The following is a 13339-nucleotide window of genomic DNA, read 5'->3' on the forward strand; positions in this document are numbered from 1 at the left end:
CCTGAACAGTTAATTGGTTTCTATCGACAGTAGCTTATTTATTCATTCATTCTTGGAAATTTCATGAGCAAAACAGAGTAAGCTGGGGTGAAGCAAATATACACTCACGACTGCAGGCGGCGCTGTGAAAGCATTCGATGATATGGCAAAAGGCAATTCATATGGTTTTGCTAAAACTTTATGGTACAGACTGTTTTGAATTGTGAAGTTGCGGGGTTGAATCCAATCATTCATATAGAAGTGTTTTTTGGGGTACGGGTTTTGTGGACATGATTAACTGCATGTTTGCTCACAAGTTAATAGGATGCCATTTCGGAGCGTCTTATGTGTTGCATTGTTTTACTATCAATAAAGTGGTCTGCTAACTTTTATTGGTATGCACTGCACAGCAAGTTCGTTTTCATCTAGCCAATGTGTTAGCGTACGTTAGCAACGCAGTAACGTAATAAGCTGGGTAGCTAGCGGAGGCAGGGCATACAGGGTATCGATAACTGTCTGCAAATCAAGAAAGCTAAAGATTGGTATTCTTCTCCCAGCGTGTGGAGGAATGCCAGCCTCCGAAGCGGTCCGTCTGGGTCGTAAGCGTGCTTTGTCACCCTGTCCAAATCCTCTTTTCCTCCACTGGCTAAGCGAACTGAGAGACCAAGCTAAAGAGCGGGGCATGAAAACACAGCACGTCTACCAGAAGGTGAGTCGCCTGAAATCCGCGTGGACAGGGTTTTCTATAAAGTGCGGCTTTCCATTTCATCGTTGTGTTGATCTCATCACTGCCCACTCAGGCCATCAACTCTCTAAAGAAATATCCTCTCCCCTTGCGAAACGGAAAAGAGGCCAAGATACTGCAGAACTTCGGCGACGGGATTTGTAAGGTCCTCGACGACAGGCTGCAAAGGCATTACAAAGAGCACGGTGAGACGTAAGACATATCTTGATGGGCTTTTGGGGGCAAGCGGCATAGTCTTAAATCATTGCTACGTATCTAATCGGTCCTCTACTGTGTCTTTGTCTTTCTGCAGGTGCAGACGCCCCAATCCATTCGCTCCCCGGCGGCGGCGTTGATCCTCCACGCAGACGCAGTAATAAGCTGGCTACCTCAAAGCCCCACTCGGAAACCTCCACAGATACCTCAGGCAGGGGAAATGTAAATTCGGTGAGTGGAAAGTTACACCAAATACAGCAGAGGACAATGTACTTTATATAAAACACATATATAAGTCATGTTTTGTGTCACCTTAAAATCTATTATAGCTACAGTGACCGTGTAACAGTGCAACACTATAAACCAACTGGGAAAGATAAAACTTACTTTTATCAAGTTATAAAAATGAAGAATGGTGCAAAGAGGGTAGGCAATACAACTGGACAGCCTATGACAAATTAAAATGAAAGAACTCTGTGTTGCATCGTAATTATTAATATTACCACAGCACTGTACATTTCTTTCCTTTTGTTTGTATTTCCTTTTGGGTCAGTAGGCTGTCATTAGAGAAATCCACATAGCAAAATAGTATGATGTCTTTATGATGAGTTTTAAAAAATTGCTTCTGTGAGTTTGGAAGGAATTCTTTTTTAGCCTTTCTAAAAGCTGGCATCAATGCCTTGTACATCTGTGATGATATTTTAAAGTGAGGCATTGCTACATACAGCAAGCTCTGTAATGTTTGGGACAAAGATATATATACATTTTTCTTGATTTGGCTCTGTACTCGACAATTTTACATTTGTAATCACACAGAAATTCACTGAAATACTGAAAATGATTTTTATTGTTGAGTCCATAAGAAATACAGCGATGTGTCTTCTGTGATGGACCCACTGAAAATAGGCCAGTTGCCTGTTGGGGAGTTGAGTTGAGTCACTCTCCTGTTCTGCCCTTCCAGAAAAATCTACAGGGAGATGGAGGAAAGGAGAAAGGGTGGAAAAAGAAGAGGGAATATGTGCCACAGAAAAGGACAGGTGGCTATGCTGTCCTTCTCACGCTGTACAGACACTGTCAGGTATTGGATTGGTGCTTATTTCCTCCTTACCTGCTATTTTTAACTGACCCTTGCCATATGATTTTTCATCTTCCATATTGTACATTATATCACATTAACCTGGATAATACTTTTTCAGCATTTCCTGGATTGTTTTTTATGTAAGCCATATTGGTGGCTGAGGTTGTAAAATGCTGAGAAAAATGATTTGCCGCCTTCCTGATGTCCCCTATAATTGCATATTTGTCACACTGAATCGTTTTAGATCTTTAGACAAAATGTAATATTAGACAAAGGGAACTGGAGTAAACTAAACACAAAACATATTTTAAAAATAATTTCATTTATTTAATGAAAAAAGTTATCAAACACCCATATCACCCATGTGAATCAAAATTAGGTTAATTGGTTGATTGAGTGAGAGAACAATAGTACTCTAGTCTGAAAAGTCTCACTGTGTTTGCCAATTTTTGGGTCGAAAGGTCTTCCTGAAAGAATGCTCTGGCTTGGTAAACTAGAACTTACAGTGCACAGAAGTTTCTACGCTATTCTCTTCTACTACTCACTCTTCTACTGCCCCGTACCTTTATGTTTGGCTTGCTCTTTTTAAAAATATGTTTATTGCATTACAGGAGAAGAAGCAGCGATCTTCCCACATCGCTATTGACCTGAGTGAATTCAGAGCCATTACATCACGCCATACGAGAAATGTATTCAGAGTGTTTAGAGTTACTCAAACACTGTCGTGTTTTTACTCAGATTCCTGGCAGCAAAGGTTTCATGTTGAAGATGGAGCTGCAGCGGGAAGCTCAGCCACTGTGTGACAAATCGTTCTCTGCGGTGAGTCAGGGGGAACGCTGCTCTGAAGGGTCATAGCGTTGAATTGTTAATGCACAATTTCCCAATGCAGACGAAAGTAAACGAAATGCTTCTGGTTATGATAATGTACCCCACCTCAAACGAAGACCGACAGCTTCAAATTTTTAAGTTGTCAACAGGCAGGTTGTGCTATCAAGAAAGCATTTTGAATGTTTAGTTGGTTCTGCTGTAGTTCAATACAAACTACAAACATTCTACTTCAATGGCTGCCCAACCCTGCTCCTGGAGATCTACCGTCCTATTGGTTTTCACTCCAACTCTACCAAAGCACAGGTCGTTCAACAGCTAGCTATCTCACTGAGCTGCGAATTTGTCAAATCCACTGTGCCGGATTAGGGTTGAAAAGAAAATGTACTGGATGGTAGAGGGTTGGAACAGGGTTGGGCAGTTTTGATCTACTTGCTATAAGCCCCTCTCAGAGATGAGTTTACTTTCTGTCAAATATGTATGTGAAAGTTGCAGTCTTTCACCCTGTCTTTTTGTCATTCGCACTCTCTCACTTCCTCTCTGTCATCCCTCTGTAGCCGGATTTGGGCAGTAAATACACCGCCTGGTCCTCTGTCAGCACACTCATACAAAAGGACCTGCTCATCAAGACTCACAGCCCCGCCAGGTGATCCACACTGCCCTGTCGCTGCACAACTGACTGCACTGCAGTAGTATCTGTTAGATGCACAAGTACATGGAAACATGCTATTACAACATGGCGTTAAGGCTTGTAGCTATTTAGTACAGTATAAATATTTAATAATTACAATGATCACAGTATACTTAGGATGTGAATTAGACAGGCAAGCACTGCACGGGGAAACTCTGCGGTACAGTGGTATGCCTTACCTATTGCAGAGCTGTGTGCTTACCTTTGCCCTCTTGCTTTGCATGCATAACACTGTCTAATTGCCCCACAGTAAAATTTAGGTCACCTGGAATTTGATAACAGCCAGCTTCACTCGAACATGTGCTGTTATAATGTACAGTATGTGTGAAACTATACTACTATGCACCTAATGTATCAATCGTGTCTCCCATTCAGTGCAGGATTAAACTGCAGGTATTAAAGTGTGATTTGTACGTCCGCCAGAAGGTGGACCGTGTTCATTATTTTCCAGGAGTAAATGTAATTGAGTGAGTTTTGAGCGGCTGAATTGAACGGTCACTGTCTGAAACATGTACGCGCACCCTAATGTCGCCGTGCTCCATCGTGCTGCCCCTGCGTACGGCTTCGGTCCCAAACGGAGTCGGTAAATCACGCAGGGCCCAGGGCAGCACAGCACCATTATCCCGTGTGCTGCTACGCGTACATGCAGCTAGCATATGTGATAAATTACTAATGGACTCTGCTGTACTCTCAAATGGCAAGGGCACACGGCTTCTGGGACCGGAACGCCTCCCTGTCGTTTACATGCGGAAGGGATTTATAACAGTAGCCAGCCAGATGTGACCAACAACTGGCACAAAATGTACGTGCAGCTAATTTATCATTTGCTTCCTCTTTTCCCTGCATTGTGATGGCTTTGTCACTGAATATAGATTGCGGTAAAGTGTCGAAAAGCATCATGTTCAAGGAAGTGGTGATGCTTGCCACGTTTATCCAAAATGTAGTTAGCGATTCTTGTGAACCCCTTGTATGCAGGTGATAGCCTTAACAGCGTTGTAGCGGTTAATGACAGTGGCAGGATGCATGTACTGTGGTGAGCATGGAAAACTGGTCTAAAGAGAGCTCTCGTCAGGGGAGAACATGTATTGACTACCTAAGCGCTGCCTCGCCGAACGAGGTGATGTGTGAGATGAGGAGCGTTTTCTACCTTCCGCTGGGGGAGCAGTGGCTCGCTGAACCCGTCGGCGAGCTCAATGGCAGCTACTTCCTGTCCCTCCAGCTCTCCTTCCCTGCCCAATGTGCTGTGCATCTCTCCGCAGTTTTCTTGCGGAGCACTTCTCTCTGTGTGTGAAGGAATTCAAAATGGCCCCCGCATTGATTTTCTGTTCCCACAGATTTCTGGTTCTTTAAGACGACGACGGCTCTCTTTTGTTTACTATTTATTGATTGGTTGAACAGGTTGCATGTACTATCCTACTCTGTCAGACAAGCTGTTACTGTAACTGAGACAATAGCAGCCTACCACTTCTTTGCTTTAAAGCAATGACAACATTTATCATTTCCGAAATATGTAAGAATATTATTACTTATTGAATTAAAATCTGAATAGTACTTAATTTCATTATCTGGACATAGATGAATGCAGCCCATTTTGAATGTTCTTAAATGCAAGGTGTCCATGGCAACAAGAAAACTGATTTACTGTTTGTCTCGTAACTCAGTCCTGTAGCTCTTTCACTGCTGAGTGATGCAGTAATAAAGAAGTAATGAAGAAGACTTTTTCTACGACTGAGCAGCCAAGTCCCATCTGAGAGCCACCAGACTTGGGCCCAGTGCTGTGTTTTAATGTGCCACGGTGCCACTCATCACCATCGTCACTGTGGAGCTCGCCAACCATCCCTGCTAACAGGAAGTGAGGGTGATGAGCATGGCTGTAAAATAAGGAAGATGTACATGCTCTGCCGCCTCCTCCTGTAGGCAGATATCCACTGTAATGCTAAAAGCAAATCTAGAATACAAGCATATCTATTTACAAAACAGTGCAGTAAGCAATACGTGGGGCTGTAAGCACTGGTAGAGACGATTATGCAGTTGGTATTCGAGTAGAACTTTTGAAGTGGGCCTTGTTCTGTGCGGACAGATGGGCAGTATCTGGTGCTTACAGTGACTCCCCACTCGTGATGCTCATCCTTGGCTGTGTGGCAGATACTCTCTGACAGAGCAGGGCATGGCCCTGGCAGAGCGACTGGAGGCCAGCGAGGGGGGGAGTATGGGCGAACGAGGCCCCCCCGCCGTGGACCTGACGGAGGATGAGCTAGAGGAAGGGAAGGATGAGGATGAGAGGGAAGGCTGGTGAGTGGATAACTAACATGAATAATTAACTTAATTCACTGTTTGCTACTGCTTGAGGAGATTGTGATGTGGCTTAGTAAGAGTACCATGGAGCTGTGTCAAGGTGGAAAATTGCATGCTGATCTTATTAATGATGTGGCCTCTTTTTGTACAATCTCTCTTTCTGTCACTGTCACTCACTCACTCTCTCTCTCTCACAAACACATACACATACTACATAATTTAATTCACATAGGTTAATATAGACTTTGTCTTTATTACTAATTGGAGACTTCATTACACACACACACACACACGCACACACTACCTGATTCCATTCAAATTGGTTCATGTAGACTTTGTCTCTCTCTCTCCCTCTACCTCTGCAGCCCTGCAGAGACGCCAGCCCTCCCCGAGCCTGGGTTCGGCGTCACAGGAAAATCCCAGGCTGCTGAAACGCTGAGGAGGCCGTCGGGAGAGGCGCTTCTCCCCGGCTGCTATGACATCGTGCTGTGTGTGGACTTCATCGAGACGACCGGGTACGGCAGCAATCCAACCACCACCGCGTGGGCCTGTGCTGCGTCTGATGAATTGAATGCGCTGCTGCGGCGCTCCATTGCATTGTCTGTGGTGCACGGCTGAGTAGACTCAAGCCAGACAGCACTGGGGATTTGACTGCATGGCTGGTGGGTGGGTGGTTGAAGTTGTAGCTACAGTCAGAAGCTGCGGTGTAGTTGTGTAGCAGGGGTGTGTTCTGGGAACAGGGGCTGCACGGCACGCAAGCAGGAACTTGTCAAGGAGCTCCAGAGGAACGGCGTGACCTTTGACATCAGGAAGCTGAATGTGGGGGACTTCCTGTGGGTGGCCCGTGAGAGAGTTGCACCGGTACCAGGTAATAAGCGCACACACACACACACACACACAGCGTCGTCTTGTTCTCTGCCTGTTCTAGCACACCCGTTCCATTTTCTTTCTGTCCATTTGTCTTCTAGCCCTCTCCCTGCTGGTCATTATACCACAGCTAACAATTAGCTGCAGTACTCGTTACTTGGCTCTTGGTGGCGCTGTGAGCCTATCCTCATTTCCGCACAGACCGTATCAGTTGCATGCTAGGTGGGCACCTGAACCGGTGAACTTTAGAATTAGTGGTGTGTGAGGATGCAAATACAAACACAAAGCTCTTCAATAACTGCCCAATTCACTGTCATGGCTTTTTTTGATCTTCAGAATCCCAAATCCAGAGATTTGTAGCGATCACAACATTGGACTCAAGGATCAGGTGTGAGAATTCAATGTGAAACTGTCATTATAAGATCTTTTTAAAAAGAGAGATGATTTTTTAATAAACTGGTTAAGAAAGGGACAGTATTGGAGCTCATGTAAGTGCCCTGGAGTGGGGCTTCCCATAATCGATGATATATCGATCTTGTATAATAATAGTAATGGTGATGCCGGTAATAGTTTGTGTGGTCGCTGCGGCTGTAATCTAAGCTCTTGACCCCTCCCTCCAGGCCAGCTGCGGCCTCCCCCGGGGAAGGAGCTGGTCCTGGATTACGTGATCGAGAGGAAGAGGATAGATGACCTGTGCGGCAGCATCATCGACGGCCGCTTCAGGGAGCAGAAGGTAACCAATCTCAGGGAGACACGGAGAAAGGAGCCAAACCTGTGTATTGTCAGTCTCCATTCTGGTGGGGCAGCCCACTCTCCCTCTCTCTCTCTCTCCCCTGCCCTCCCTCTGCCTGTCCCCCCTCACTTTGTTTCATCCTCTCCTCTTCAATTTTGTTTGTTCCCTTCTCTGTTAGTTTTGCTTTCCGCCCTACCATTTGTGTTGCGTTCTGTGTCCTCCTCTGTCTGTTAGTTCCGTCTGAAGAGGTGCGGTCTGCGAAGGCCGATCTACCTGGTGGAAGAGTGCGGATCAGCTGCGGCTCACCTGAGCTTACCTGAGAGCACCCTGCAGCAGGCCATGGTCAACACACAGGTGCATCACTACCTCACATACGCTTGCTCACATACACGCACACCTGAATACAGGATCATTTACACACTGGCACTCCCATGAACTGTACTTAGCATCCAGGAATACAAATGCATGTACTCACAACAGAACTGTGGTAAGAAATGAACTCTCACATAAACACACAAACACATACCATGGTCAAGACATCGGCAAACAGTACTGATTTAACGTAGTCCCCAGATACCCTTTTGTGACCTTGAGATGTGTGTGTGTGTGCATGCACACGCACATGTGTACATTAGTCGCCAGGTAGTTTGTAGTGTGTTTACAATGTACAAAAAGCTGAAAAGTCTGTGTGTGTTGTGTCTGTGTGTTTGTACACGCATCACTCAGGTGGTGGATGGCTTCTTTGTGAAGAGAGTGCAGGATGTGAAAGAGTCTGTCGCATACCTGACTGTCATGACCAGACAACTCCAGAAACTGTACCAGGTGAGCTGTGGCATGCTGAGCGTGTGATTGGTCAGAGAGGGAGGGGGGAGGGATTACAGATCACTGTCATGCATGTGATTGGTTAGGGAGGGAGGGGGGTGGGATTACAGATCTCTGTCATGCAAGAGATTGGTTAGAGAGGGAGGGGGGCAGGATTGCAGATCTCTGTCATGCGTACTCAATCCTCAGAGCTCCTGGGGGGAGTTTCACTAGCCCCCCAGGAGAACAGGAGCATATTACACTCCACGGTTTTTGCACTGTAGCTCAAACGCCACGCAGGTCAGCAGCAGTGTGACGTTTCCATTACGTGACTCCGCCTCCCTTGTTCTCACACCCAGAACAGAACGCTGTTTTGTCGCTCGAGAGAGGAAGAAGGTGAGGGAGGGAGCGAGGGACCGTGTGCGGGGAGAGAGAAAGAGAGCCCCTCCTGCTATCTCCTTTCCTTTTCCGAGTTCAACCACGGGGCCGTCAAAAACAAGGTACCGCCCCCTGTGTGCTGGCTCTGTCGTAATCCCTGTCACAGGTCTTTACATCTGCCCGTTTCTGTGACTATCATATGCATACCTGTGTGGCGTGAAAAATCACATGAACGGTACAACCTTATTGTCCTTATATTTTAACGTGGAGATGTCTCTAAAACAGAGGGTGCTAATGTAAAAGTATATTTCAGGATATTCTATTTGTCTTATTGGATATTTGCACCCTTGTAACTGTGTGTATTTGTAAGAGGGAAAGACGTGTGTATGTCCCGTATTTTTGCGAGACAGTTACACACAATCTTGCTAACTTGGATTTGCGCGTCAGTGTGTGCGTGCATGTGGATGTGTGCGTCAGCTTGTGTCTGTGTGCCCCACCCTGTGTGTGTCAGCTTGTGTGTGCGTGCGTGCATGTGTGTCAGCCTGTGTGTGCCTGCGTGTGTGTGTGCCAGCCCGTGTGTGTGCGCGCGTGCTTGCCTGTGTGTGCGCGTGTGTGCATGTGCGTGTGGGTGTGTATAACAGCCTGTCTCCCTCAGTGCCAGACGGTGAGGGAAGTGTTTGCCAGGCAGCTGATGCAGATCAGCGGGATCTCCGGAGACAAAGCTGCCGCCATTCTGGAGCACTACAGCACAGTGAGCAGGTGAGCGCTACAGCAAAGTGAGCACAGTGAGCAGGTGAGCAGTACAGCACAGTGAGCAGGTGAGCACTACAGCACAGTGAGCAGGTGAGCACTACAGCACAGTGAGCAGGTGAGCACTACAGCACAGTGAGCAGGTGAGCAGTACAGCACAGTGAGCAGGTGAGCAGTACAGCACAGTGAGCAGGTGAGCAGTACAGCACAGTGAGCAGATGAGCTCTACAGCACAGTGAGCAGTACAGCACAGTGAGCAGGTGAGCACTACAGCACAGTGAGCAGATGAGCTCTACAGCACAGTGAGCAGGTGAGCAGTACAGCACAGTGAGCAGGTGAGCGCTACAGCACAGTGTGCACAGTGAGCAGGTGAGCGCTACAGCACAGTGAGCAGGTGAGCGCTACAGCACAGTGAGCAGGTGAGCGCTACAGCACAGTGAGCAGGTGAGCACTACAGCACAGTGAGCAGGTGAGCGCTGCAGCACAGTGAGCACAGTGAGCAGGTGAGCACTACAGCACAGTGAGCAGATGAGCTCTACAGCACAGTGAGCAGGTGAGCAGTACAGCACAATGAGCAGGTGAGCACTACAGCACAGTGAGCAGGTGAGCACTACAGCACAGTCAGCAGGTGAGCAGTACAGCACAGTGAGCAGGTGAGCACTACAGCACAGTGAGCACAGTGAGCAGGTGAGCACTACAGCACAGTGAGCAGGTGAGCGCTACAGCACAGTGAGCAGGTGAGCGCTGCAGCACAGTGAGCAGGTGAGCGCTACAGCACAGTGAGCAGGTGAGCTCTACAGCACAGTGAGCAGGTGAGCACTACAGCACAGTCAGCAGGTGAGCACTGCAGCACAGTCAGCAGGTGAGCGCTACAGCACAGTGAGCACTACAGCACAGTGAGCAGGTGAGCGCTACAGCACAGTGAGCAGGTGAGCGCTACAGCACAGTGAGCAGGTGAGCGCTACAGCACAGTGTGCACAGTGAGCAGGTGAGCGCTACAGCACAGTGAGCAGATGAGCGCTACAGCACAGTGAGCAGGTGAGCGCTACAGCACAGTGAGCAGGTGAGCACTACAGCACAGTGATCAGGTGAGCGCTACAGCACAGTGAGCAGATGAGCGCTACAGCACAGTGAGCAGGTGAGCGCTACAGCACAGTAAGAAGGTGAGCGCTACAGCACAGTGAGCAGATGAGCGCTACAGCACAGTAAGAAGGTGAGCGCTACAGCACAGTGAGCAGGTGAGCACTACAGCACAGTGAGCAGGTGAGCGCTACAGCACAGTGAGCAGGTGAGCACTGGGACAGCCCTGTTCAAACGGAACCACTTACAAACTGAAACACGGCTGCCAAAGCCATTTCCTCACTGTTTTATGGATGATTCATCAAATTGGAGACTAATGACAGCGACAAAAAAAAAACATTCCTTTTACTTACAGTAAAACTTGTTAACATTGTTCAAACATTTTTAAGTCTTTCCTTTATTTTATATCATTTTACCTTTCTTATTAGATTAAAAAACAGGGGAATGAAAATAAAATGAAAAAAATGAAAATATCAAATTGAGTTTAAAAAGGTCAATTAAGGTAATTTTCAAGTTTTGCCAATGAAGAAGAAAAGGTACTTTATTAACCTGATTTTTCACGGTAGATGGTATCTGGCTAAAGCTACTTAAGCCCCTGCTAATGACAGTGGTCCCTGTAGGCAGTGCTGGCACTTAACTTCCACACACCCTGGTAGCGTTGATTCCACACATGACCGTCAAACCAGCTGTGCTGCTTCCCTTAGGCGTACAGTACCGTTGTAAACCTTTGGCTGAAAAGGGATTTGCAGTTTAAGTTGTATGTTTCCTCATATTTTATGGGGGATTGATGCTTTTTGATTGAGAACAATGATAAACATGGTGATTTGATGCTTTGCAATTTAATACAATTTGGCACAGAAATGTGGTTAACATATTAGAACAGTGGTGTCAAACTCGTGCCATGGAGGGCCGTGTGTATGCAGGTTTTCATTCCAACCAATTAATGCTGCCTTAATTGAGTCCAATTACTCATTCAGCCATATGCGTTTAACTGCATTGAAGCACAGAATATAAGAAAATTTTTATTTAGACAATGCGGGTCACCATAGACGTCGGGTCACCATTGTGCACAAACCTGCATCCCTAATTCAGCAAATAATTTAACTAATTATATAATCAAGATCTGAGGCTGGAATGAAAACCTGCATACACACGGCCCTCCATGGCACGAGTTTGACACCACTGTATTAGAACCTTGTTGTCTCAGAATGAATGAATGGAAAGGTTAAGCCTCAATAAATACAGCTTTGTTTCTAAGAGCTATAAATGCCCAAAAATGTATCTAAAAAGAATCACTAATGACTTCTCTGGTTAGTAGGATGCCCCCAGTTTGCCTTTGCATTTGGCAATCCTCTGGTACAGTTGTCTCCATTACAGACCTGAGTCTGTATGACTCAATGACTGTAGAATAAATATGCCTTTTCTCGGTATTTCATGCTGTAATATGATCTGATGCATCCAATTATAGGGCATGAATTTGCACCTAAGGGGCAATGTAACAAGACAGATGTAGTCATAGATGGTAAAGCAGAAGGAAAATGAGTATACTCTATTTTTAAGTGGGGAAAATCAAAATACTAACCATACGTCTTCAAGATACTGATTTTTAGTTCATGCTTACATATTAAAATGTGCATACAGAATGGGTGCTCAGGCGCACAAACAAATAACCAAGTGCACAAACTTTCAGTCATCAGACTTTCATCAGTCACCAACTAGCTGGTTGGTAAACTAGCCAGCATACTGGACACAGCAGTAAAAAAATAAAAATAAAACTTAAACAAAGGAAATCAGGTTATAGATTTGCTCAGGTGTTTTCATTTGGAGGTAGATGGTATTCATTCCATTTAGTCAAAATCATTCAATCATTCCATCAAAATCATGCAACATATGTTTGAGAATGATCTTTTCAAACCAAGATGTATGTATGACGTTTATTTATTTTCCTATTTGAAATGCTGCATAACCTCCAAGGCCACACTTAAAATAATCTTGCGATTTGTTTAATCCATCTGAGACCTAATTCTTGGATTGACAAATTCCCAACTCAAATGTCCCCACTCCCAGCTAAGCTGTTGTCTTGCAAAAAGAAGGTGCATATGTTTCAGAAGACATGTGCGTTATTATGGATGGACTTTCCAAGTGTCGAGTGAAAACAAATTGGTATGGCATGGATGCATTTGAGTGCGGCAGCTGGTTCTTCTGCACAGGAGAGGCAGGGCATGGGGTGAAGGGGAGCAGTTGGTCGAGCTGCTGCTTGACTCGGGAAGCTGAGACGCCCAAGCAGTCACGCCCCTCTCCGTTGCCATGGCAGTCTCAGTACCTTTTTCCTCCCTCCTTCCCTCCCAGTCTGCTGCAGGCTTATGAACGGTGCCCCACCGAGACGGAGCGGGAGAAGCTCCTGTCCTCCATCAGATACGGGAAATTGAAAAGGTTTGCAGCCAAGTTGTTTTTCTTTTTAACAAGACGTAGCGTTAAAAGAATTACCGATCCAAACTGTGATGTACGTGTTGGTATTGTATGTAGTGAGTGTGATGTGAAGGCTGGCTTTCGGTGTGTTTCAGGAATCTGGGCCCAGCCTTGAGCCGCACTGTCTACCAGCTGTATTGCACTCCTGGACCGTTGTCATAGCCACACTCATACACATACTCACACATTACTCATCCTGTACAGAAACTTACACACACACGCAAGCCCACACACACACACACACACACACACACACACACACACACATTCACACACACCTACACCTTTCCCAATTTAAAATGAACAGAACCATTTCTGTGCAGGCAGAAAAGAATTATCCCAATTTTTGTAGATCAAATCTTCTTGTTGTAATAGACATATTTTTAAATAATAAAAGGTTGCTGAAAAAGTGTCTGTATTATAGTTCCCTGCTGACAAATGTGTAGTTTTTAT

At 45.9% G+C, this 13339-nt stretch overlaps 1 protein-coding gene across 2 annotated transcripts; it reads left to right on the top strand.

The window, feature by feature from the left end:
- Positions 1 to 168: 168 nt before the first annotated feature.
- mus81 (MUS81 structure-specific endonuclease subunit) lies at positions 169 to 13297 on the top strand. Of its 2 annotated transcripts, none has more exons than XM_035410174.1 (17): positions 169 to 183; positions 537 to 688; positions 780 to 909; positions 1017 to 1150; positions 1881 to 1997; positions 2736 to 2816; positions 3380 to 3468; positions 5659 to 5805; positions 6174 to 6323; positions 6549 to 6676; positions 7296 to 7408; positions 7643 to 7762; positions 8135 to 8230; positions 8569 to 8709; positions 9243 to 9346; positions 12767 to 12850; positions 12982 to 13297. In XM_035410174.1, exons 2-17 carry the CDS (start codon positions 548 to 550, stop codon positions 13046 to 13048), a joined length of 1842 nt encoding a protein of 613 aa, XP_035266065.1. In that variant the 5' UTR covers positions 169 to 183; positions 537 to 547; the 3' UTR covers positions 13049 to 13297. The 2 variants fall into 2 exon arrangements, with proteins under 2 accessions (XP_035266065.1, XP_035266066.1); XM_035410175.1 differs by having other exon boundaries at positions 177 to 252.
- The last annotated feature ends 42 nt before the right edge of the window (positions 13298 to 13339 follow it).

The sequence above is a fragment of the Anguilla anguilla genome, chromosome 3 (genome assembly GCF_013347855.1).
Source record: "Anguilla anguilla isolate fAngAng1 chromosome 3, fAngAng1.pri, whole genome shotgun sequence".
Lineage (NCBI taxonomy): Eukaryota > Metazoa > Chordata > Actinopteri > Anguilliformes > Anguillidae > Anguilla > Anguilla anguilla.

What these genes read in the sequence shown, in the direction of transcription:
- mus81 (XM_035410174.1), top strand. Translation starts at nt 548, where the DNA reads ATGCCAGCCTCCGAAGCGGTCCGTCTGGGTCGTAAGCGTGCTTTGTCA. An exon ending in GACTTCATCGAGACGACCGG is followed by an intron (nt 6,324 to 6,548) that starts GTACGGCAGCAA and finishes TTCTGGGAACAG; the next exon opens with GGGCTGCACGGCACGCAAGC. An exon ending in AGATACGGGAAATTGAAAAG is followed by an intron (nt 12,851 to 12,981) that starts GTTTGCAGCCAA and finishes GGTGTGTTTCAG; the next exon opens with GAATCTGGGCCCAGCCTTGA.